The sequence below is a fragment of the Narcine bancroftii genome, chromosome 2, assembly GCF_036971445.1.
Source record: "Narcine bancroftii isolate sNarBan1 chromosome 2, sNarBan1.hap1, whole genome shotgun sequence".
Lineage (NCBI taxonomy): Eukaryota > Metazoa > Chordata > Chondrichthyes > Torpediniformes > Narcinidae > Narcine > Narcine bancroftii.
In genome coordinates, this window is record NC_091470.1 from 288241238 (window position 1) to 288265916 (window position 24679).

Below are 24679 nucleotides of genomic sequence, written 5' to 3' on the forward strand. Positions count from 1 at the left end.
CTTCGGTCAGCATTGGATATTCCTTCTGAGAAAATATACCTTTGTTAAAAACTTGGTAATGATCCGAGGAAGAGATTTAAAGTTATTTCTTGACAAGGCCTCCATCTAATTCACCTGAGAGCCGGTTTTTCTACAATGAATGCATTTGTTTTTAAGTGAACAGAACCTGATTGTCATCATTCTAATTCCTGAGTCGTCGCACACACATCTTTGTTCTAATGAGACGGGCTCTTCCTGCTATAAATTTTATTCATCAAAAAGTAACCTTTTTAGTCCTGAATAAGGTTGAAATGGGATATCAATAGACTACTCACCGCTTTTCTATTGTGTCAAATCACTTGTTCTTTAAATGATATTTAGTTTGCCCTGCTGGATCTATATTGCAATTCTTAAAATGTTAAAATTGAAAGTTGTTCATCAAAGTTCCTTCTCAAGTGTTCTTCCACAATTGGCAGTGGTTTCCTTAATATTTTAAATCTCTTTTAAATCTCTTTTAAACAGGAAATCATTGACAATGTTGATGAAAACTTGGCATGATTTTATATAAGAAAAAGAAACAACAGAAAAAGAATTTATGTCACTTTACGTCTTTGAAGCCATAGCTTGTACAGAGTTGGCATATCAAACATTTGATCGTTTGGCCAGAGCAAAGGCTATGTGGTCTTCTCAGATTTCCTGTTTGTGTTGTCTGCAGCACGCCATGCCATTCTGGAGGATCTCAAGCCACTCTGACCTTATGGCCCTACATCATGCCTTGGAATTGGAGTACTTGTAGCAGTACGGTGGCACTTTGAAATTTAGGATCTCCACCCCTCACTATACATGAACTACAAAACTTTTGAATCTTGTGGCAGCTTCTTACTACAGGCTGAATGATGAGTCCGAAGGGTTGAAATACAGCTGCAACTTAACGGAATTGATTTAACCTCTGGGAAAGCAGTTTGATGCCTCTAAAAACCGAACTAGCTGTGTTTGATCAAAAGATGTGACATGACCTTTCCAGAAGATGCTTAATTTTTTTCCGTGCCGAATGAAAGGCAATTAAATGGTCCTAAAAATAAATGTTACGGTTAATGCTTCAAGCCTTGACGGACGTAAGGCCACAACTTGTAAAAAATTATTGCCCTAAGGAATATAAAACGTACACTGAAAATTAAGTTGTAAATTGCTAGTGGCATATTTTACTTGTGGAGAAAGTTTGCTTCCATTTTTGCTGATATTATTCTGAACACTCCTATTATTTATGAACTGATTGTTTTGTTTTAACAACAGTTATTAAGCAGAATTTTGCCGTCAGACACAACAAGCACATTTAATATCACAAAGTAGTTTACAGAAAAAAAGGTTTTCGTATAATTTAAGATGACTATTTACTTGGCTAAGACAATCATGTACAGAAAATGTCATTTTTTGTAAATTTGTAATCAGGCAATTATTTTGCATATTGCTGTGATAAATGTAATTGAAAGGTAGCAATGCCTTATCTGTGATAGGTGTAACAAGGCATTGTATGCACATTAAAACTGTGCTGTGCCTTAAAAATGTTGGTGTGGTAAAAGGCAATTTTTGGGTAAATATGTAGATATTGAATTTTTTTTAGATAATTTTGTCAAAATCATGGATGTCAAGTGTCAACATTTATATACTTTCTTTTTCTAGCTTTCCCTTTTCTTCTAATTAATTTAATCAATTTTTCTTCAAAAGAATACTCTACTTGAATAAAATAGAAAATTATTCCCTCCTCCCTTTGAGTACCAATAATCTGGATGATATAGTGTATATTTTTATTATAAAAGCTGTTTTCTTTTAATATCAAGTAGCATGTGAAATACTTTACTGTCAATCTATACCCTTCATGTGTCTACATTTTTATGTATGGAAGTACATGAGCAAAATAATGTTTAAATTGATTTTCTCAAGTGATAACATCCTTTCAGTGTTGTCAATTTTTCAAATAAATGTTAATACCATAAACTCACTGATATTTTGGTTGAAATCGGATCTCATAAACCTTCATCACTTTTATTGCAGAAGTCTACAGGCATGTCCTGTTTATTGTCAATGCTCTTCTAACTATAGCCAATCATGCCTTCACTCTCTCCCCACCATATGATCTCAGTAAGTGTCTTATATTCTCCTCATTTATTTAAAATACTTACTTCTTTGCAAAAGCTTTTTTCTGTAGAAGGTCTCACAAAAGCTATGCATCGCACCAATAGCCAAATGGCACATTCACATGAAAGTTTTACTGCTTCATGAGGTGATTTATTAAATGGCTACTGCTAACAGACCAAGACCACAGAGAACCATTAGAGCTTATTGGTAACTGAATATTTGCAAATAAAGATCTTGAATTTAAAATAAAATACTGTGGATTATAATTTGCATTTTGCAGGAAGAATGACTGGATGCTAACACTCTCCACTTAGCCTCACTGTAAAAATAATTGTTGTGTCTGAAAAATACATGTACAGACTGTTCTTATGAATTATGAGTTTAAGTTAATAAAGTTCAATTTGTGACATGAAGCTGTCTTTTTATTTTGAATTGATTCTTAATAAATAATGTCCTTTTCAAGTTAATGCAGATCAAATACTAGCCATGATTTTTTTTTATTATATTCGGTTGCACCATTTTCTGATATTCATATTCCCAAGTAAAGCAGATTAGTTTTTAGTAGTGCTTTTCAAGGTATGATGTCTTCATCCTGATTGTCCCTTTCTATACTTCTGAGATGTTCAACATTCAGGCCGTCACTACTAGATGTGTTGCAATGTACAGAATCACCTCAATCAGATCTCATTACTTTCCTGTTGATATGGATCAAACCTATTACAAACTTACACAAACAGTTGTGGTGCAGTGCCCTTTCATATGAATGATGAGTGCACAAGTTGTTTCCTCATTCACCACATGCTTTTATATTCACACAAGGTAGCTTGGCTGAATAATAATTGCAATCTTCCAGAGACTTATAAGAATTCCTGTGTTTTCTTAACTCAGTCACAGGCTTTGCCCAGTCATTCTGCACATTTGGCCTATTGAGTAGTCATACACTGTTTGAAATACACGCATCTACTTATGAATACATTCATGACCTCTTCATCTATACAGTCATTTTACCATGAAGCAGCACCTAATATTTGGCGACTATAATTAAAGTAATATATTTTTGAAGGGGAGGTATTTATTCCTTTGTTTGGATCTTGTTAATCCAACTTTCCCAGTGCTTCCGCTTTCTGAACAAGTCAATCTATCATTTAAACTGAAGAGTAAAATTGCCTCTATGCATCTTCTGATTTCATCCGCGTTGATTGTAGTCAGCAGCAATAAACTTACATAATTGTTAGCTCCATCAAAGGACAATGACTAATCTAAGGAGGAAAGAAAGAAGAACGTAATCAAACTAATGAAGGCACTGGCATGAGTGGTTTGTATCACAGTTCCAAGTAGCAGCAGCAAAATTCTGCAATAACTGGAATGAACCTTTCCAGGTTTATCATGTTGCACAGGGGAAACCTGTAGCAAAGAATCCATCGAGAATTTGTCAAAATAAATATTTGAATGTATTTGCTACTTGTAAGTAACTACAACAGTGTTAAATCGGGTTTCATTTAATCTCCCGACCCTCATCATTTCACGTTCCACTGTTCCCAAACATACCGGGTGGAGGAAAGCCCAGCGGAAGAATTGTTTTGCATTTTGTGCACTAACTCCTTGAAAGAAGTTTCTTAAAGAAAATCATAACATTGTAATCTCCTTACTGCCTGTGTCAACGTATGGACAACGTTGAAAACGGTATATCTAGTGTAAAAGGGGAAGGGAATGACTTCCGTTCTTCAAAGGGTTCGTGTTCATTTGCCCCTTTCTTGTTTCATTGGTTGTCCAGTACCGCAGATCTGTCATTAAATCACTTTAAGTTATATAATGTATTTGAATTTCACAGAAATAGTCCACACGCATCGATAATGATGTAACGGCAGAACTTCTGGATACGCCTGAAATGTTCGCATCACTCCCTTCGTGTTCAAAGATCGGTGCAAGGTTAATTATTGTATTTTTTTTAAAAATAAGGTAATTTTGTCGTTAGAAAATTGATTCAATTCCGTTAAAATGCGATGATGTAAATCACACGACAAAATTAGTTCAAGCACAAAGTTATTTTGCAGCCTCGAAGGGCTTTTTTTTTGCGTGAGACGTGAATCAAGGTCAGCAGCGCGGGGCTCGCAGGGATCGAAGTGTAAATAGACCAGTCCCGTTAAGCCGGTTTCATCAGTTACTTAGCGGAAACCTCCATCAATATCGGCCCCTTTTCACCATCCATCATTGAAATGCCAAAAGACTGGGATCTCGCCTCCCTCCCTGAACACGCGGGGGGTGGGGGGGACACCAGTGTCCTTGGGTAGAGATCGACTCGGATCATTAAGAGCGGGGACCAGGCGAGAAGGAAATCTCAGTCTTGGGGCTGCATTGTAAATACAGCAAGCCGTGGCTTCCTTGCAAATAGTCTCCGGTTAATAAATCGGAACCATGCAATAAACACAGCTGAGTAGATGGAAATAGACAAGTTGCAGTGGTCATGGTGGTGTCCCTGTGGCTCGGCGGAACGTGGTCCTGGGGCAATCGGCCAAAGTGCAGCGAGATGCCATCACCTGGACGTTCCATCGGGACAGGATTGGCCCTCGGCCCCAATTTGCTACAAGCGCTCCTGTTGAAACTGCACGACTCCTGCTCGGGTGCGCCACGCTGGTCCATTTGAAGGTGCATGTCGAGCTGGACCATCTCTATTCCGCTGGGCAATTTTTTGAGAGAATCGCATGCTTCGCGAGAGAGAAAAAAGAACCGAATTTCCCCCGAATGGTGCAAAATGCACGGAAAGGCGGCGGAAACCATCTCTCTGACCCGATTCGACTGAAGCATGAGTCCCGCATTGGTCTTTCCCACGCGTCTCCCGGCTTTCGGACAGCTTCAGATTCTCGCCTTCCTGGGTACGCGGAGACGAATGGCTGCGCGCTGTTCCCTGAAAGAATTCTTTAGTTATACAAAGTTCATCGACTACAATCCCAAATAGTCATCGAATAAAACCATTGCTGAAGAACTACCACCTTGTTCCCAACTCGAAGTTGTGGGCTGTCTACGGTCACCAGTGGACTATTAGCCTCAAAGTCAACAGAAGGAAAACCTCATGAAAAATTAGATGGTTAATTCTCTCTCCTTTGTTTTGGTTCCTTGTGTACATTACTGTTGGTTCGTTTTTTGTTGTTGAAATTCCAGTTTAATTTGAGTTTTAATATCTGCACCATCTGTGGGATGTTTCTGTATTATTGTCAAGAAGCCTGGCAGAGAATCCTTTGACCCATTGCTGTGTTGGAGATTAACAGGACATTTTCTAACAATATTACCTGAACCAGACTAATTTTAAAAATCAATAAATAATGAACTGCCTGAACTGTCACGATTAATGCAGAGAGCTGGGATGGTTCTTGGGGACATTTCACAGCTCTGCTGTCAGTCTAATTGATCAGTGACTTTAGTTAACATGTTGTAAAGCACCAAAGTCTGCAGACTGAAGTAAAAACAATGCTGGAGCAACTCAGCAGGTCAAACCATGTAATTTATACAGCAAAGATAAAGATACATAACTGACCTCAGGTTTGAGCTCTTCATCAAGGTATGGACAAAATGTGGGCAGGCGCCCGGACAAAAAGGTTGGAATTTGTCGAGACTGCCAAATGCTTCGGGAAGCTTTCAAATTCTAATCAGAACAAGCTGAAAGTTTTCTTGCAACACAAGCAAAATGTTTAGACAACAAATTTACTTCTTGCTATTGTAGGCTGGTGAAGTCCAGGGGTACAGTGCTAATTTTTTAGGTGCCGGAGCTCACCCAAAATGATCAAATATCCTAATGTTATTAGTGGTATTTTTCCCCCACCAGCCACCACCTTCTCTCCCCACTTCGGTATTCAGAGTCACCATCAGAACGCATCTAACAGAGGGCCATTAGGGTAACCGTAGAAGTGAGGAGGGGGGGCACTGGGATATCTATGTAAAATAGCTTCTGTGGTAGGGGTGATCCATGTATCAAAGTAAACGGTAGCAAGGAGTTTTTGCGAGAACTGGCCTTGGTGGCTGCCAGGTTGTATTTGGCATGGTATAATTGAGAGCGAACGGTAGGACTAGGAAGAAGGATGAGTTTACCTGTCCTTGTATGTCCAGAATAGTGGGTGGGGGGGGGGGGGGGGGAGGCATGACGCCAAGCCTGCCTGTATTTAAAATGTGGCCACACTTGTTGAAATTCCCCGCTTGTTTATTTTTCCTTTTTTTTACAAGATGCCGGAGTGAAGTCACAATTTATTCAGCTGAGGGCTAGAAAACTGGAAAAGCAGCCGGTTAGTCTATTTCACTGTGTATAGTTAAGGCAATTTATTTGTTAGGTGCCTTTATCGTGTATAAAGCATGCCATACTGATATTTTCAGGGTTCCCTCCAATCACAGTCAGATATTCCTTTGAAGGATAGAACAAAATGGTATCTCATTGCCTTTGTTTTCTCACTGGAAATTGGTAGGTTGATGAGCAAGGTAAAGATGGGTTGTTCTGGTGAATTGCATTTTTTATGTTTTGCTTATCTAGTAACAGTTGGGCAGCAAGTGGGGAGTATTCTGTTGCACTCCTAATATCCCTTGTAAGTGGTGAAAAAGCTTTGGGGAATAAGGAATGAGTTATTTTGCACAGAATGCATAGCCTCCAACCTACTCTTGTGGCCTTAGTACTTTTAAATCTGTTTCACTTAAATTTCTGACCAATGGTTGCCACGGAAAAATGATAATGGGGAATTCAACATTAAAAATGCCACTGAATATCAAGGAGAGGGGGCTAAATTTGTCTTGTGTGAAGCAAATGTTATTTGCCACTCACCAGTCTAAGCTGAATGTTCTAAAAAAAATTCAAGAAGGTTGTTCAAGCATGAATGTCTTTTGAAAACCATACCAATTATTCTTTGCTATCTTTTCACAGTTTCTAGAGGTTTATGTCTGTGACATCTTTGAGTAGATTTCCTTTATCTTCTCCAGTACTGACATTAAGCTTTAATGATCTTTAATAACTCTTTCTAAATGCAAAAATCACCAGGATTCTCACATTGTGTGTGTGTGGGTCTGTGTATGTGTGTGTGGGTCTGTGTGTGCATGTGGAGTCTGGAATCTGGGGCCGACAAAGAATTCCAAAGGTCAGATTCAGATTTCAGATTTATTGTCAGAATACACACACAACATCACATACAACCTTAAGATTCCTTTCCCTGTGGACGAGGCAGAATTACCACTTATTGGCAGTGCAAAAAAAATGGACTCAATGTACATTTATAAACCAAATAAAGAAAAGTAAACAAACTGACTGTGCAATACAGAGAGAGGAAAATATCAATGAAGTGCATAAGTAAGAGTTTTTAAATGTCCCTGTTTGAGTTTGTGGTTGTTGGGTCTGATGGTGGAGGGCTTCCATGGGTACAGATGGTACTATTTTGAGTTGAACTCCTTTATCAATACTAAGATAAAAAGGGAAAATTACAAATACAAAGGGGGAAAGGCTGGGGGTGGGGCCCAGACATGATGACAGAAGGATTGAAGGTAGAGAGACAGTTGAGGGAGAAACCATTATGAAGAGTTGGAGGGAAAAACATTCAAGAGAGAAAAAGATTACAACAGCAGTGGGTAGAGATGGAAACAATGGAATCAGATGGGGGTGGGCCATTAGATTTAAGGTTGTCAGGAGGAATATGATGTGTTGTTCCTCAAGTTTATGTTTGGCCTCACCCTGACAATGGATGAAGCCGAGGACAGACATCTCATTGTAGGAATGGTTATGGAAGTTAAAAAGGTTGGGCCTTGATCCTACATCTTCCTCCTCACCTCCATTTTAGGCCACAAACAGACCTTCCAGGAGAAGCAGAGCTTTACATGCACATCATCCAACCTAATCTACTGCATTTGTTGTTCCTGGTGCAGTCTTCCCTACATCAAGTGTAGATTGGGTGACTACTTCGCTGAATACCTGTTGGTGGGTATGAAATTCAGCTTCCACACACTTCCCAGTAGTTAATCCTTCAACCTGTCTCTCCATATCCACCCCTTCTGTCCTTTGCCCTGTCATCTCTAGACCCCTTCTCCAATTTCTTCCCTCCCTTACCTTTCAATCTTAATCTTGATAAAGGATTTTTTTCCAACATATTTTAGGTCCCTGTTAATTATACTTTTTTTCTGACTTGCACTTCATTAAATTATAATTTTGTATTTCCTTTTTGTGTTTACTTATTTCTTATCTGTATATACATTGTCCATCCTTCAGTTGCAGTGTTATCCTAATTTTTAATGTATGCTTGGCCCTTTTGTTCTTGCTTGTTAGAGGAAAAAGTACCTCCTGATTAGAAAATTTACAGATGATACTAAAGTTGATCATTGTGGATTATGAGGAAGGTTGTCAAAGTAAACAGCAGGATATAGATCAGTTAAAAATATGGGCAGAGAAATGAAAGATGGAGTTTAATCCAGAGCAGCGTGAAGTGTTGCACTTTGGGACATTGTCAGTGGAAAATGTACAGTAAAAAGCAGGAAATAAACTGCTAGAGGAACTCAACAGATTGAGTAACATATATAGAGGCAATTGGATAATTAGTTTGAGATTATGCTTCAGGACTGAGAGTGTAGAAGGGAGATAGCCAATATAAAGAGGTGAGGGGGTGGTGGTAAGGCAAGGACTGGCAGGGAATAGGTGGAACAGGTGAGGAGGGGAATGATGGGCAGATGTTACCAGGTGGTGGGGTAGGGGTGGGATTGGGAGATAATGGCTGGTGGGTAATAGGCCTTGTAGACAGATAAGTAGAGAGGAAAAATAGGGGCAGGTAGAGCCAGATTGGGAAGGATGGAGATACAAACAAAGGCTGGGAAGTGATGTGGAGACACAAAAGGCTGAAGCTGCTGGTATCTGATGTTAGTAAGGAAATAAGTGAAACCAAATGAGGAAGGGATGAAACCTAATGAAGAGGGAGATGGGGAATGAGTGAACTAGGAAGTTGTGGAGGGAGTGTTCACTGAAGATTGAGGAGAAGTATGTGAGGATTTCATCAACCACTGAAGAAGGAAAGGCACATTCGCTGGAGAAGCAATACATTTCAGGAGTCCCATAAGAACAGATGCAGCAGAATCAGAGAGACTGAGAGAAAAGGATTACATCCTTACAAGAGACCGGGTCGGAGGAGGTATAGTCCAGGCAGCTCTGGGAGCCAGTTAGTTTACAGTGTATTTCAGTGTAGAGTTTGACACCCGAGATAAACGCAGAGGAATCTGGAAAAGAGAGAGGTATCTGACCATGACACCTGATACATAATTATTTCAGGTTAGTTAAAATTCCAATGCCATTATTCAATACTTTTAATTCCCTCATACTTCATTACATATTTTTCATTCACCTTAGAGCACTAGATGGTCTGTTTTTTTCCCCCCTATAATGTGACTGATCCCTTGCCATCTTTTAATTTAATCAATATATGTTTGGTTTATAAACTTTTATCGGCTGTGTCTCTTACCTCCAATCAATATATAATGTCTGTAATTAGCACAGCTACCCTGAGCAGTTCTGCCTTCCTTCAATCTTTACCTTAGGTCCTGTAATATCTAATTGTCATTCCTGTCCATTACACAGTCACGCGTCAGAGATTTCTGCTACTTACATGAATATCACCACCAGGCTGAGGAACAGTTTCTTCCTACAGGCAGTGAGAATGCTGAACAACCAAAGGACTGCTCACACCATCAAAGACTCTCATATTCATGAAACAACATTTATTTATTTATTTTTAATAGCTGGAAATGCTTGTCCTCCAAATGTATTGTTTGTATGTGTGTCGTGTTTCTGTATATTTTGCACCGAAGACTGGAGAACGTGATTTCCTTGGGTTGTGCTTGTACAATCAGATGACAATAAACTTGACTTGATTTTCATGAGATTTCTCTGCCCATTACCATTTTCCATCAGACACCTTGCCCATTGCACCCATGCACTCTCCATTAATCCCCACCATCAATATTTCTTTGACACCACTGCCTCAACTTTTCCTGAAGGACCCCCAGCCCCATTTTACTTCAGACAGAGGCCAACCCAGCACGACAGCTGCATGTAAGATTGGTCCTTTCATCAAGATGGATTCGCTTGCGGCACAGCCGGTTGCTTTTGCTTCTTGCAAATCTTCATATTTCCAGAGATTATGCATGATGTCACAATCTGTTATATCTTATAAAATAGCTAATAGAGAATATTTTGATATTAATTGATACTGAACAATGAAAGTACTTCAAGTATGAATTTATATTGTCAAGTCTGTAAGACAAAATCTTGAAATGGAGAATGGAAAATTATATTTGGTTCTAAATTACAAAATGAACTCTGTTTGGAAGCAGGGGATCAGATTCGTGGAACTTTGGGATCCCTTCTGGGGAAGTAATTGCCCAAGTGACATGCACCATTCATCTGAAATGCAACAGTACAAGCCCACCAGACTCCACAGTAAATTCCCTCATAGGTTATCCGCTGTATAGGCTTCTAGCACCCCTGTGACACAGGATGCAAATTTACAGCTCAAAACTTTGAAATCCTGGATATTGTTTTATCTTATTATTTAGCAAGCCCTAAAGCAGAAACTATGTCCAAGGATACCTGTGAGATTGGACTTCCAAGGTGAAGCTGAAAGCCCAAATTAAGTTTTTGGCAAAGATGAAAACTGGTGTTGTACAGAACATGGTATTTCCATTGCCATATTAAAGCCTATCATCTTTTGCCAGTGTTACACCCTATGTGATGAATGCAGCAATGGAGTGGCAGATGCAGGCAGTGTATTCAAGGGTCTGTTGGTATGATTTATGGAAATGTCACGTTGTTCTCCAGTTCATCTTTCAAGCTGATATACGTCCAGAGCCAATACTTCAGCACAGTTGCACTGGTGTCAGATTTCAAATGGGTTAAATGAAAGTGTTTATTAGCCCCAGCATCATAACAGCTTTAATAAACTATACATTTTGCTGGTAGATCTTTGGCATGGTGCATGATGGATATTTTTCAAAGATGTAAGGCGACACTCAATTTTGGAATTGTGATTTTGTTTTTACTAGAATCTCTTTTCCTTAATAAATATACTGATAAATAAAACTGCTGTGTTTCCTTACAGTACCAACCAACTGTACTTTAAACTTAGCTGTCAGGAGCTTTGGGACTTCCAGATATACTTTATAAATACTTATTCATTCTTTGGTTCATACTGTAAAAGGACCTTGCCAATGAATATTAACATTTGCTTTAAACCACTATTCTCACTTCAATGCAATCCCTTGAGCAATTAGAGCTTCCTCTCCCCAATCCCTTCTGCTTTCTATGGAGAAAATTCTTGTTATGAATTCCTGCCCTGCTCATCCCTCCCCACCATCTCCTCCTACTGTCCACCACCTCCCCCCCTCCACCCACGTAGGTACTTTCCCTTGCAATGTAGGAGGTCCAGTACCTGCTCCTGCATCTTTTCCTTTCCTTCATCCCTAAATAACCCTTTCAGGTGAGGCAGCAATTAACCTCATCTATTACATTCAGTGGTTTTAACGTGGCCTCCTTGACAGCAGTGAGACTAAACCAGGACTATTTGACTAGCTTTACAAACTATCTGCAATGGCCATCTGAAGCTCCTGGTTATATTTTTATTCCCCTCCTCTTTTATGCTGGCCTGTCCACCCTGAGCCTGATCCACAGCCAGGATGATGCCAATTGCAAACTAGAGAAACAGCACCTGGGCACTCTATAACCCAGCAACATGTGCATTGTGTTCTCCAATTATAGGTAACCCATACTCTTGGATTCTCTTCTGATCCAACCATCCTCTCATGCATACACTTTTTCCAAACCTCCAACTTCCAGCCCCTGTTATTTGGATTCTTTTCCCTTCCCACTGACTCCATCTGCCTATCACCCACATACATCTCCCTCTGGTTCCCTCTATTCTTTCTCATCCTCCACTATTCTCATCCATCCATCATCCCTCTCTTATCTGGTTCCTCTCATCACCTTTCTTTCTTATGAGATTCCATCTTTGGCAGCCGCTTAATGTCTCCACTTACAAACTCCCAGCCTTTGTCACTATTTGCACCCTCCATGTGGTTCCATCTGATCATCAACCTACCCCCACCTCACTTGGATTTACTTGCCAGCTTCTGTCTCCTATCACCTTCATCTCTTTATACTGGTTATTTTCCCTCCTCATCCTCCTGCAGGGTCTCAACCTGAATTATCAATTGCTGCCTGACTGACAGAGCCCTTAGAGCAGTTGGCTTTTCATTCCATTTCTCATCATCTGCAGCCTCTTGAGTCTCCATTCTCATTATGAGGACATGTTAGAATATTTATTGCTCATATTTAGTTGGGTAAGAAACTTTTGGTTGCTTTCTTGAACCCAAGAATTTCTTTGCGATGGTTTCTTATTACTTGCTAGGCATATTGAAAAGCCAACTGAACTGGCATGGGATTAGAGGCACAGGTAAACAGGCCAAGTAAACACAGGAAGCTTCCTCTCCTTATGTATATGAATGATGTAGGTGGCTTTTATTCACCAACAATTACAGCTAGATTTGTTTTTCAATATTTCACTATCGGACTACTTCATTTACTGAACCTTCAGTAACTGTGAATATTTATTAGCTATCATTTATATTTATTATCTCTATCTGTACTGGGGTAATTTAATGTATAATATAATCATTGTTTTATTTTTATTGTAAAGTACTTCATTAGCTGGAGCAATTAAGAATTATGGTGCATATGTACAGGTAGTCCAAAACTTACAACCTCTGTGAGTTACGTCAACCCCCACATGCTGACCAATCCTTCGGTCCCAATTACAGTCATAAATTGAAGACTACCTGTACATTGTACTTATGTGTATGAACTAAACTCATCCTCATCAAACTAAATGCAAATTCGTAAACAAATTCATATTTAATGGATAACTAGTTCAAACTCAAGTATGACTGGTTCAGCAAAAAAAATTCCATACATTTCTGCTTTTATTTGGTAAACCGTCAATGTATACTTTTGAAATCTCAATTAAAGCCATTGTATAACAGTCTTTTACTTTCCTAGAAATTGACAGGTGCAAGTTAAACTATTGGTTTGCAGTAAATCAAGGAATGCTTTGTTCATGGGGCCACTGCTGGGAAATTCATGACATCTTTCATCTACCTTGTAGGCTTTAGGCCAGGTACAGGCCCTTGCATGCTGTACCATTGTGAAGTGTACAAAAGGAATTAAGTACATTTAGAAGAGCATTTCTAAATAGCCTCCACTTGGTGCTGAGACATTTCTGGATGCTGTTTGCAGGCAATAAGTGCATTAAGAACTGTAGATGAACACATTCTGAAGACAACATGATTGAGCAGGAAATTTAAGGAATTGGATGGGTATAAATTAAATTAATATTTTTTTTTAATTTAGACATATCACATGGTAACAGGTCCTTCCAGCCTGTTACAAGCCTGTGCCATCTAGATACCCCAATTAACCTACAACCCCTGTACATCTTGAAGGCTGGGAGGACACTGGAGCACTAAAAGGAAACTCCCTCAGAAAATGTACAGACAGCACCAGATTCAAACCCAGGTCGCTGGTGCAATATTAGCGTTGTGAAAACCACTAGGCTAACCATGCCAGGTAAGTCAGCTTGCTTGCTTACTTTATGTTGAGTACACACCATAAGACTTTCATTCCATTTATAAAGTAGCTCTTCATTCTGTTGTCAAAGTGTAATCTCTCTGCACAGTAGATTTCCTAATTTTGTTCTGTTGTATCCTGTTTTCACATTGCAGCATTCTGAAGACAACACTCTTTAAAACATTTAGGTGTGCCACTTTCTGGGAGGAAATAAGAAAGCCATCTCTCTAACTGTTAGGAATTTTAATGCAGGTCTATCAATAGGAGAGTGGTGGAGGTAGTTATGTCTGGAGTTCAAATATGTCAATCAGGTTGTAGAACTCTTCTTGTATGTATCACCTATAAATGGGTTGAGTGTACAAGTTCAACACCCTTTAACAATAGTTGTTCAGATAAACTGATCAGTTGTGAATAAGATCAGTGGAGAAATTCTCATGCTTCCCACTTGCCATTCTTGTTAATGGGTATATGGATGTCCTTCAACTCTAAAGAGTGGGAGGGAGGTGACCAGAGGTGATGAGGTTGGAGATTGTGTTGGAGATGGTGGCTTGATGAGTGGTGGGGGGGGAGGTTCTGTGGAAAGGATAAGTAGGAGGAAATGTCTGAGAGCTGTCATCTGGCCTCAGCAAGGTAGAGGTCAGGGTGCCAGACCACAACAGCACCACTATTGCTGCAAATTTGATGGTGAGGTTGGGATTGTTGCAGAGAGAGTGGAGGGCAGAGTGTTTGGGGGAGGTTTTGATCAAAGGTAAGATTTGAAAGTAAGAGAGGGGAGTGGTGAAGTTGAGACTGTTGATATCAAGTGGCCTTTCCTGGTTACACTACATCTCCATCCTTGTCAGGAAGGCACAAAAGTGAATGCACTCCCTGAGAAAACTGAGTTGGGCAATGTTTGTCGCCACCATCCTATCAACTTTCTACAGGAGCTCTAATGAGAGTGTTCTGATAGCTGCAGAGCATTGGATTGGAGGTCAACCACAGGACCATAAGAGCAGCAAAGAAGATCACTGGGATCTCCCTCCTTCCACCCCCATTGATGTGATCAATCAGGATCATCATTTGAAATTGGCATGCAAAATCACTGAGGATCCTTCTCACCCATAACTATGGGAGAAAGAGATATAGTGCAACAGGTGAGGCCACTTGACATCAATCATCTCAACTTCACCACTATGGGAGTATGATTCACAACCTCCAGGCTGATAAACAGCATCTTCCCACGGGCAATAAAACTGCTGAACACCCAAAGGAACTACTCATGCTAACACTCTGAGACAATATATTTATTAAACAATATTTATTTATTTTAATATAGCATGTACAGCATGTACTGCATATGTATCATTTGTCTGTATGGGTGTTACGTGTGTCTTATGCTTGTCTTTGTGTGCATGTTTTTGCACCAAGGACCAGAGAACGCCATTTCATCGGATTATACTTGTTCAATCAGATGATAATAAACTGAATTTGAATCACTGCATGAAACAGGAAATGCTCCACTCACGACTACAATAAATTGCAGAAGGTTGTAAGTGTACCTCAATCCATCATACATGCATACACACATGCACACGCGTAAACCACACACACACCCACCCTCATCGACTCTATCTATCCCTCACAATTCCTTGGAAAAGAAGGAGATGTACAAATAGCTTAATCCCACCCTGGCCACACTTGCTTTACTGCACTATTCCATTAGGAATAAGATTCACAAGTGTGAGATCACACACCACCATATTCAAGAACTGATTTTTTTTTGCACCATAATCAGATCCCTGATTGAATCCAAAAATAGCAACATTATGTTGGATTTTGCTCTCTACCAACTGAACTTTCCCTATAACTCTGCACTGTACCTTGCCTTGCTTGCCTTGTTGTACTATGTATAAGCTGTGTACTGGTCTGCTTGCAAAATGACCTCTATCACAATAAACTGGAATTTTACCCAGTTCCCTCTGTTCTACCACACTATTTACCATTTCCTTGCTGTTTACTATTTAAGTCTTCCCCTGGTTGGTCCTCCTAAAGTGCAACACCTTACATTTGTTCACATTCAGTTACACCTCCCACTTTTGCATTCCATTTTTTCCAGCTGGTCCAGATCCCACTGCAAGCTTGGCAAACCTTCTTCGGTGTCCACTACACTCTCAATCTTAGTGTCATTTGCAAATCTATTGATCCAATTTACTACAAATTGTTGAGAGATTACATACAACAATGGACCATTGAGGAACACCACAAATCATTCGGCCTCCAATCAGAGAGGGTATATGGTGCATTCCTTTTGTTGCCATTATTTTCCCAATGTGTTTTAATGCACTGAGGTCTGGTAATTTATCTATTTCCGAAGATATCCAATGCTTTCTCATTAAGTTTATCCTAACCATGTCTTACATGTTTTCTCATTAACTGCAACATGAATATCATAGACTTTTTTTTTCAGAACACATGTGTAAATGACTTATTAAAAGCCTAACTCCTATCCTCCACTACCACACAAACCTTTCCAACAAAGTTTACATTTTCATTAGTTTTCTTTTTGTCCTTTATGCACTCAAAATATTTTTAGATTTTCTTTCATTTTGCCAATAAGTCTTCATGGCCCATCATTACTTTCTTAAAGACAATTTTATTTTAACTTTTGGCTTTATTAAACTCTGGTATCTGGCGTTATAGAAAGAGGCCATTCAGCCCATAAGATCTTCACAGCTGCCATAACTTACACTTTCCCTTGCACTCCCGCCAACTTTGATTCTTTTTCTACTTACCTAAACTGAGACGATTTACAGTAGCCATCAGCATGCCTTTAGGACAGGGGTGTAAAACTCAAATTCACAGATGGCCAAAATTAAAAACTTGGACTAAGTCGTGGGCCAAACTAAATATTTATTGAAAATTTTCAACAACATCTGCATGTTTTCTCTTCTTTCAACATATGTAATGTTAAACTTTTTCTTATTAAAATAAATGTTTAATAATAGTTTTGGTTAAACTCTTTCCAGAAGAAGCATCTACAAAGGAGAAATAAAATATTCAATAAATAATATTTCTCTATAGCCTTTAAGCTCCGTTTAAATGTATTTTTTTTCACAAGCCAACAAGTCAAAAAAAATAACAACTTGCTTCAATGAAAATCCAATCTTTCAACTATGAACAGTCCAAAGTTAACCAAAGAAAATATTAATCCAAGCTTAGCTTGCTACACTGTGATTTACTCTGATGCACCTGGGTCTAAACCAGATACTTGGCATCTCTTCTTAGATGCAAGTTCATCAAACTCTGGGGTCAGAGTTTGCCTCCCACCTGTCTTGAAAGGTCCTGTTTTCTGTCTTTTGTTTGGCCATTTTTCGTAAGGGGTTTATTACCTGTGAGTTAGGTGACAGGTTGCAGATGTTAATGAAAGTAAAGAGAGGAGGTGGGGGCGATTAGCGGGCTAACGGGCCGGTGCCAATGCATTTGCAAAGCATTCTGGGATTTGTAGTATTAGCTGTGCATGCACTATACTGGTGCGGCGGGCAGCGGGCCAGCTCTAATACATATTTGATATGATCTTGCGGGCCAAATATAATTATAACACGGGCCAAATTTGGTCTGCGGGCCTGAGTTTGACATGTGTGCTTTAGGACATGGGAGGAAACTACAGCACCCAGGGACAGTCCATGACATCAAAGAGAGAAACAAAACCAATTTCTCTTTACAGCAATGTATATTACAATAAAATGAATTATTTGGTTTCTCAATTCACAAATATTCTAATGGGAACAATTAGTGAAATTCACAATAAAGTACTAATTGTTTGTACTCTTCAATGTAAGCTTATGGAACACACAATGAAAGTGATACAGTTGCTTTTGATATGCAGCTGTGGTTATATTTAAGCCTGGCTACTTTTCGATGGATCTTCTTCTTTCTTTGGCTTGGCTTCGCGGACGAAGATTTATGGAGGGGGTAAAAAGTCCACGTCAGCTGCAGGCTCGTTTGTGGCTGACAAGTCTGATGCGGGACAGGCAGACACGATTGCAGCGGTTGCAGGGGAAAATTGGTGGGTTGGGGTTGGGTGTTGGGTTTTTCCTCCTTTGCCTTTTGTCAGTGAGGTGGGCTCTGCGGTCTTCTTCAAAGGAGGTTGCTGCCCGCCAAACTGTGAGGCGCCAAGATGCACGGTTTGAGGCGTTATCAGCCCACTGGCGGTGGTCAATGTGGCAGGCACCAAGAGCTTTCTTTAGGCAGTCCTTGTACCTCTTCTTTGGTGCACCTCTGTCACGGTGGCCAGTGGAGAGCTCGCCATATAACACGATCTTGGGAAGGCGATGGTCCTCCATTCTGGAGACGTGACCCATCCAGCGCAGCTGGATCTTCAGCAGCGTGGACTGATACCAAGCTGATTAATCACGTAGCCATTTAATTCTGTATGCTTTGGCTCACCTTTAATGTGTAATACTGATGAATCACCTCAAGAACATCAGCATCTAATGAACAACATCTAACTGTCAATAACAAAAGAAGCATAAGCAAAGCAAACAGTGCACAAAGTAAAAGTAAATTTGGGATTTTTGAAGTCAATACTGCAGTTTGTTCAAACTCCCAGCAAGAGTAGGTCATTGCTAAAAGGATGTGTCAATTATTGTTTGCAGTTATGAAAGTTGCTCATAGTAAAACGAATCGTCCACAGAAATCCATCCCTGCCCATTCTGTCCCAACTGAATATTGCTCAAATCATACAGCCATTTGAAGCAGATATTCCTAATGTTGGTAAATGTCTCACCACTGATTCTGACTGGAGTTTGATTAAAAAGTACTTCAGAAAAGGGTTTAAATGATTATGCTACATGAGTGAAAATTGTAATTTAATCAGTTGTTATCACTTTACAGAAAGCTCTATGTGCCAATCTTTCACATGCTTACTGCATTTTGCTCACTATTTACACAAGGCATGCTTCTCACTTTATTCTATGATTAAAAACAGCTCCAAAAATCAATGCTTTAATTCACCAGTAATTATAGAACTTTAGAAATCATGACACAGTGGAAATATATCCACATGTCTCAGTAATAATGTTACTCCCTTTCTCGTCGATTTATTTCAGTAATATTAATCCAACAAAACTAAGATGTGCTCCTTTTATTTATATTAAATATATTTTTTGTTTGATGTTTGCCAGATAACATTGAAATAGAAATTAATGAATATTTTAATAAAAGGTTAGACAAATATCTGAAGCAAAGAAATATGTGAGACGATGTGTGAATGTGTCACTCTATAATTTGTTTTATAAATGTTCTATCAAAGTGCCATTCTGACCCAATGTTGTAAATGAATAGCATATAATAAACAATACAATATGGATAAGGGTTGAGTAGAGTATAAAATGGGCAATTGCCAAGTTAGTGCGATTGCTAATTTTATCAGAGCTTGCAACTAAGTGAATAAATTGAAGAGATGTGCAAGATGACAGCATATGCTTTTGAGGTAATAACAAAGTGGCACATTTCCTTACTGCATAACTGCTCAATGTTGGCTATCATATTACATCCTCCCTAGACGTATTGGATTATATGTTTGGTATGCTAAGCTAGCAAACAAACATAATAAAGATATGTGGGAGTTCAGAGAACAAACAATTGAAAAGCTTGAGCAGTAGCAATGTTTATCCGTGGAATATCCAAGGGAACATCCTCCCAGATATCAAATACATCAAAAGTTTATAGCTCCCAAGAATATTAATATTCTGAGAACTCCCTAATATAATTAACACTGTTAGACTGAGAAATATTCAATGACCAAAAGAAAGAATTGGACATATTTTCTTTTCTCTAATGAAATATATATTGGAGACAATGTATAAATTAACTAATTGCTCGAATTGATCCCATTTTGTTAACTATTAATTTGATGTAATTAACTCACTCAAGGGTAAACAGAATTATCAGATATGCACAAAATCTCATAGAATTAAAAGTATAAAATGAACAAATGCATACGCTGACAAAAAATATAATTAAATGTCGCATGCAAATGTATAAATAATGAAAGCATGGATGGCAGCCACATTAACACTTTGCTTTTTAAGTCATCATATTTTTAAAAGAAATGATCATTTGGACATTCACCCTTCAATTTTTGAATTAAAATATTCTGAACTTTAATGTTAAGTATTGTTTCAACTTAATTTTTACTAAAGATAGAAAGTTTCATAACATAATCTTTCCTTACGTGGAGGTTGAGCTTTTTTTTACTGAAGTGAATGTGGGGACAGTGTGTATCATTTGTAAAGAGTAGTTAGATAGAAAATGAGCTGACGTTCCTGTCCTGGAAATATTGTAATCACCATTGTGGCTATCGGCTAAATCCACTCAAATGTTGAAAATGCTAAAAGCTTCAGTGAGTGTAAACAAACTCTGCATTCTGAGAAGCGGAGTCTTCAGGGACAGATCTGTTAACCATCAGTGGGTATGTTTCATCTCACCGCTTATTTCATGAGAGTAAAAGGAAGCTTTGTGTACCTGGCTGCAGACTAGTGCTGGGAATTTGTGGTACAGGAAACCATTGCCTCCCCTTTAGGCCTTTAAACAGACAATATACAGTATGCTATTCTTCACACACCTTCCCTGAGGCAATTACTGAAGAGTGCACACACAGGGAACAGCAAGAAAATACTATTTGAAGATTTTTTTTAACATGTAAAACTGTACTAAAAAGTCCAGTCTCAGCATCAATTACCTCTATGCACCGTCTTGAAGCTCAGCACTTTTTAATGATCAGTTATTGTATTTATTTTTACATCTATTATGAAATTCCATTAAAATTATATTAGACTTACCATACCCCCAAAACCACTAGTTTGCAGAAAATAAAGTTAATAATGTTATTCAGTACTGTGGAACCAATCAATGTATTTTTAGTAATCCACACCATTTCTCTATAAATTTCTAGATTCTGTCCTTTTGATCTTAATGACTTAATGTATTTTCATTTTGTCTCAAAGCCATAGGACGATTGCAGCTGCTTTTGTTTAATGACCAGCTACTGAAGGAAAAATTAAAACTTTGGGATTGAGGTAACATTTTGACCTTTGGAATTTTCTTCATTAGCCTGTCTAACTTGCCACTCTCCTGCAACTCAGATATAAATTTGAATGTTCAGCATTGCTAATGTTTCTCCTGAGCACAATATTTGTCAGAATATGTCTTGAGTACAATGTTTGTCAAAATATGTGCTCTGGTTTCCTCCCTCATCCCAAAGATGTACAGGCTGGTAGGTTAAATGGCCATCATAAATACTTCTAGCGTGTAGGTGTGTGGTAGGAACTGGAGGGAGATGTTCAAAATATAAGGAGAAATTTTTAAAAATGAGATCACTGTAAGGAGTCATTGACTGTCCAAGAATTCACCTCCAGCACTCCCACAGCCTCTGCAACTGCACAGACATTTTGCACATTGTTATGTAGATGTCAGTATAATAGATGTGGTGAAACGTCTCGCTGGTGTTTCACTACTTATTGCCTGCTGCTGTAGCCCTTGCTGTTACCAGAGGGACTAGGCTGAGGTAACGAAATCCCTTGATTCACTACACTCTTTGTGAGGAGATTTCTCATACAAAAGCTCTTGTTCCTGTAACCTAAGACTACAATCCCTTGTTTTAAACACCCCAAGGGGGAAACATCCTCCTCCCATTGAGCCTTGGCAAACTTCTGTAAATTTCAGTGATCTGAGCTCTAGTGAATATACATAAACCTGATTAATCTAATCTCTTCTCACACACCTAACCAGTCTATGAGAGATCAGTCTTGTGATCTGCTGCATCTCAAAGCCAGGTCTTCAGGAGTTGAGTGACAGGAAAACACTAAACAGTTTAGGACTTTATTCCTTGGAACGTAGATGAATGAGGGGAGATTTGATAGAGGTTTATAAAATTATGAGGGGTATAGACAGAGTAAATGTGAGTAGACTCCACTTAGATTAGGAGAGATAAATATGAGAGGATGTGGCTTTTGCGTGAAAGGGGAAAGGTTTAGGAGAAACATTAGGGGGAAGTTCTCTCAGAAAGTAGTGGGAGTGTGGAATGAGCTGCCATCTAACGTGGTAAATGCGGGCTCATTCTTAAGTTTAAAGAACAAATTAGATAGATACATGGATGGGAGAGGTCTGGAGGGTTATGGACTGCATGTAGGTCAATGGGACTAAGGGAATAATATTTTGGAAAAGACTAGAAAGGTTGATTGACCTATTTTCTGTGCTGTAGTGTTCTGTGGTTCTATGATTGCAGCATCATCTCCTGTTGTTTGCACAATGCTTTTTCTGTTTACCACTCATGCAGTCACTAGGTGCCTTTTGATTTTTAGGACTATCTGCTGCTTTTCCTGACACTCTTCATTGAATAAGCATTTAAGCCCTAGCTGGATTGTAATGGTGGAGTGAGAATGTATCAGACCTTGACAATAGAGTTTGGGGTTAAAGTTGAGAATTCCCAAGGGTAGTTTCTCCCCACTGCATCCCATAGCACTGTCACCTTAGATGGGTCTGTCCTACCAATGAGACTTCTGTGAGATGGACTTTGCAAAGTAAATTGAGGTGGGCCTGAATTTGTCTCTTGGTCAGCACTGGATGACTGGCTGTTTTTATGTATCAGCTATGATAGAATTGACTAGCTATTTTGAAGGGCAGCTGAGAGTCAACTATATTTCTGCAAGTTTGCAGTCACATCTAGTCTGGGACACGTAGGAATGGCAAAAGGCTCACACTCTAGATGGACATGAGTAAACTAGATGAATTTCTGCAGCGATCACTTTTTTTTATCATTCATTTTTAGTAAGAAGTTTACATTGCACAGCACTCAAATTCCAGTGTAGGACCTTAGCAATTCTCACACTTCTCTAAAGGTCATTACTGTGGTGCTGCAAATCTCCTGCAGTTCTAGTGAACCATGGTCCAGAAGCAGCTAGCTGAGTTTACCTGTCTGATGTCTAACTTTGTGTGGCAGCTGCCAGACAATGGTGGAGGGGGGAGGTGGTTCTCTTTGATTTGCAATAGACACTGAGACATGGTCCACCAGTACTGTGGAATGCTGGATGTGCAGCCACTGAAGTGGAATTGGCTACCTCATGCTTGGCTGAGTAGACTGCAGGGCACCAAACGCAAGGTAGGGGAGGAACTCTCCAGGCTACTTGGCACCACAGGGAGATGTGGATACATCTGCCAAATTCATTGCAGAAATATCTTAGTCCTCCCCATGGAAATCCTCTCCCAAGCACTCTGCATCTGTGGATCCTTGACCTCGTGGGAGCTAGCAACCGAAGACTTCCTCCCTCTGCAGGCCATTCACATACAAAGTTCTGTTCATCAGTACAGGCCTCTGTATCTTATTTCTAGAAGAAGCCTTGGTACTGTACTCAAATTGTGGCTTATTACATCGACCATAAATTTATTTGAGCTATTATAATAATGGTAACATTATCAGATCTTATTTTTTGTGCTAGGTTCTGAAAATGGGAATGGGTTGACTTACCCATTAATCACTACTTTTAAGAAAATAATGCAACCTCACAATGTTTGAGCGATTGAGTTTAACATATTTTTTGCCAGCTGACGAACTGACTTTCTTTAGATTATTTACGACAATGAATAGATATTTATCCATTTTCTCCCAGGGTGTCTTGCTGTCTCGCCTCTTTAATTCTCACATCCACCGCCCTTCCTTCTCTTCTTCTCATGTTGATGCTTTACCATCACATGGATTTTATTTTTCCTTTTGCAGCAAGGCTCTCAACTTTCTGTTTGATTTCCTTCTCTTACTAGAAGCCTGTCCACACCTCTTTAATGAGTCTAATCCACTTCCCCTCAGCTTCTCCTACAAGCTACCGGAAGGAAGTTGAGCTCTGATGTCAAATGTGCTGGTTTTAACCCTCTCAGTAGACGTCAAACCATTGTGAATGTCACACTTTCACCTTATGCAGCACCCTGGACCACCCTGTATGGTGCAGGAGCTATCATCATGACCGCATTGTGCAAAGAGAGCTATGGCTTAGTTACAGTAGTAGGTTTCTCAACTCAAATAGTTTTCTTATTTAAAAAATGATCAACAAACTTCAAATGTCACTTTTAAACAAAATTCTGGACCTTGAAGTTCATTTCTGGCATCCTTTACCGACCTTGTGCATTCACCCCACTAACCTCTGTGTTTGATTGCAATGCTGAGTCTGGCTGACGTGGACTTGAGCAGCCCTGCGACACAGGCTCTCTTGTGCTGGCAGTTCAGCAGGCGATTGCATTTGATATTCCAGCAGAGATCCTTCCATTAATTTGAATAGACAACTGGAATGTGAAATGTTTCCCCAGAGAGCATGGTCTGCAGCACAATTAAGTGGAGAGAGGAAGCTCTCCTGAGGCAGCCGCATTTAAAAGGCTAACGATGAATCCAAACGTGTGGATGGGCCTTCAGGAAAGCAAATGTTCAAACTTGAAAGAAAAAAAATCGACTTTCTCCTGGTGCCTTATGTGGCCTGCATATACAATGAGACACTTCTGGTGGAGAGGAGACTTGGTTGCAATCCGAGGAAGGTGGCAGGCAATCTTTGGACTGAAAGATCCCACACTTTAGAGGAGAGCACTGACTTTCTTATTAAGAACATGGTTGCAGTTCTCCCATACTATTGCCCATATCGAGTTCAATATCTGTGAGTTACTGGTGGAGAGGATACTTGAATATAGAACGATAGTGAAAGGGAAAACAAGAAGCTTGTTTACCTGGATACAGGGAAATATTTTGCGATAACTTTACAAAAATCAAAGTCGAGTCGATTTCATAGAATGCTACCAGAGGGACCCCTTATTAGCCCATCCTCATGTCAAACTATCCAGGTGGATATCTTGCCTGTTAAAACTGATGGTAAGAAAATCACATTGGGATCACTGCAGCTTTCAGATGTGTGAATGGTGAGTGGAGTA

General features: G+C 39.4%; 1 protein-coding gene across 11 annotated transcripts in view; it reads left to right on the forward strand.

The window, feature by feature from the left end:
• eya1 (EYA transcriptional coactivator and phosphatase 1) overlaps nt 1–2528 on the forward strand; it is a 192768-nt gene extending 190240 nt beyond the window's left edge. For 10 of the 11 annotated variants that reach the window (XM_069921239.1, XM_069921248.1, XM_069921244.1 and 7 more), the window contains one exon: nt 695–2528. In XM_069921239.1, the coding sequence (XP_069777340.1) occupies nt 695–775 (81 nt within the window). In that variant the 3' untranslated portion in view covers nt 776–2528. The remainder of the gene's footprint in view (nt 1–694) is intronic. The other variant, XR_011352235.1, reaches the window with a different exon arrangement.
• The last annotated feature ends 22151 nt before the right edge of the window (nt 2529–24679 follow it).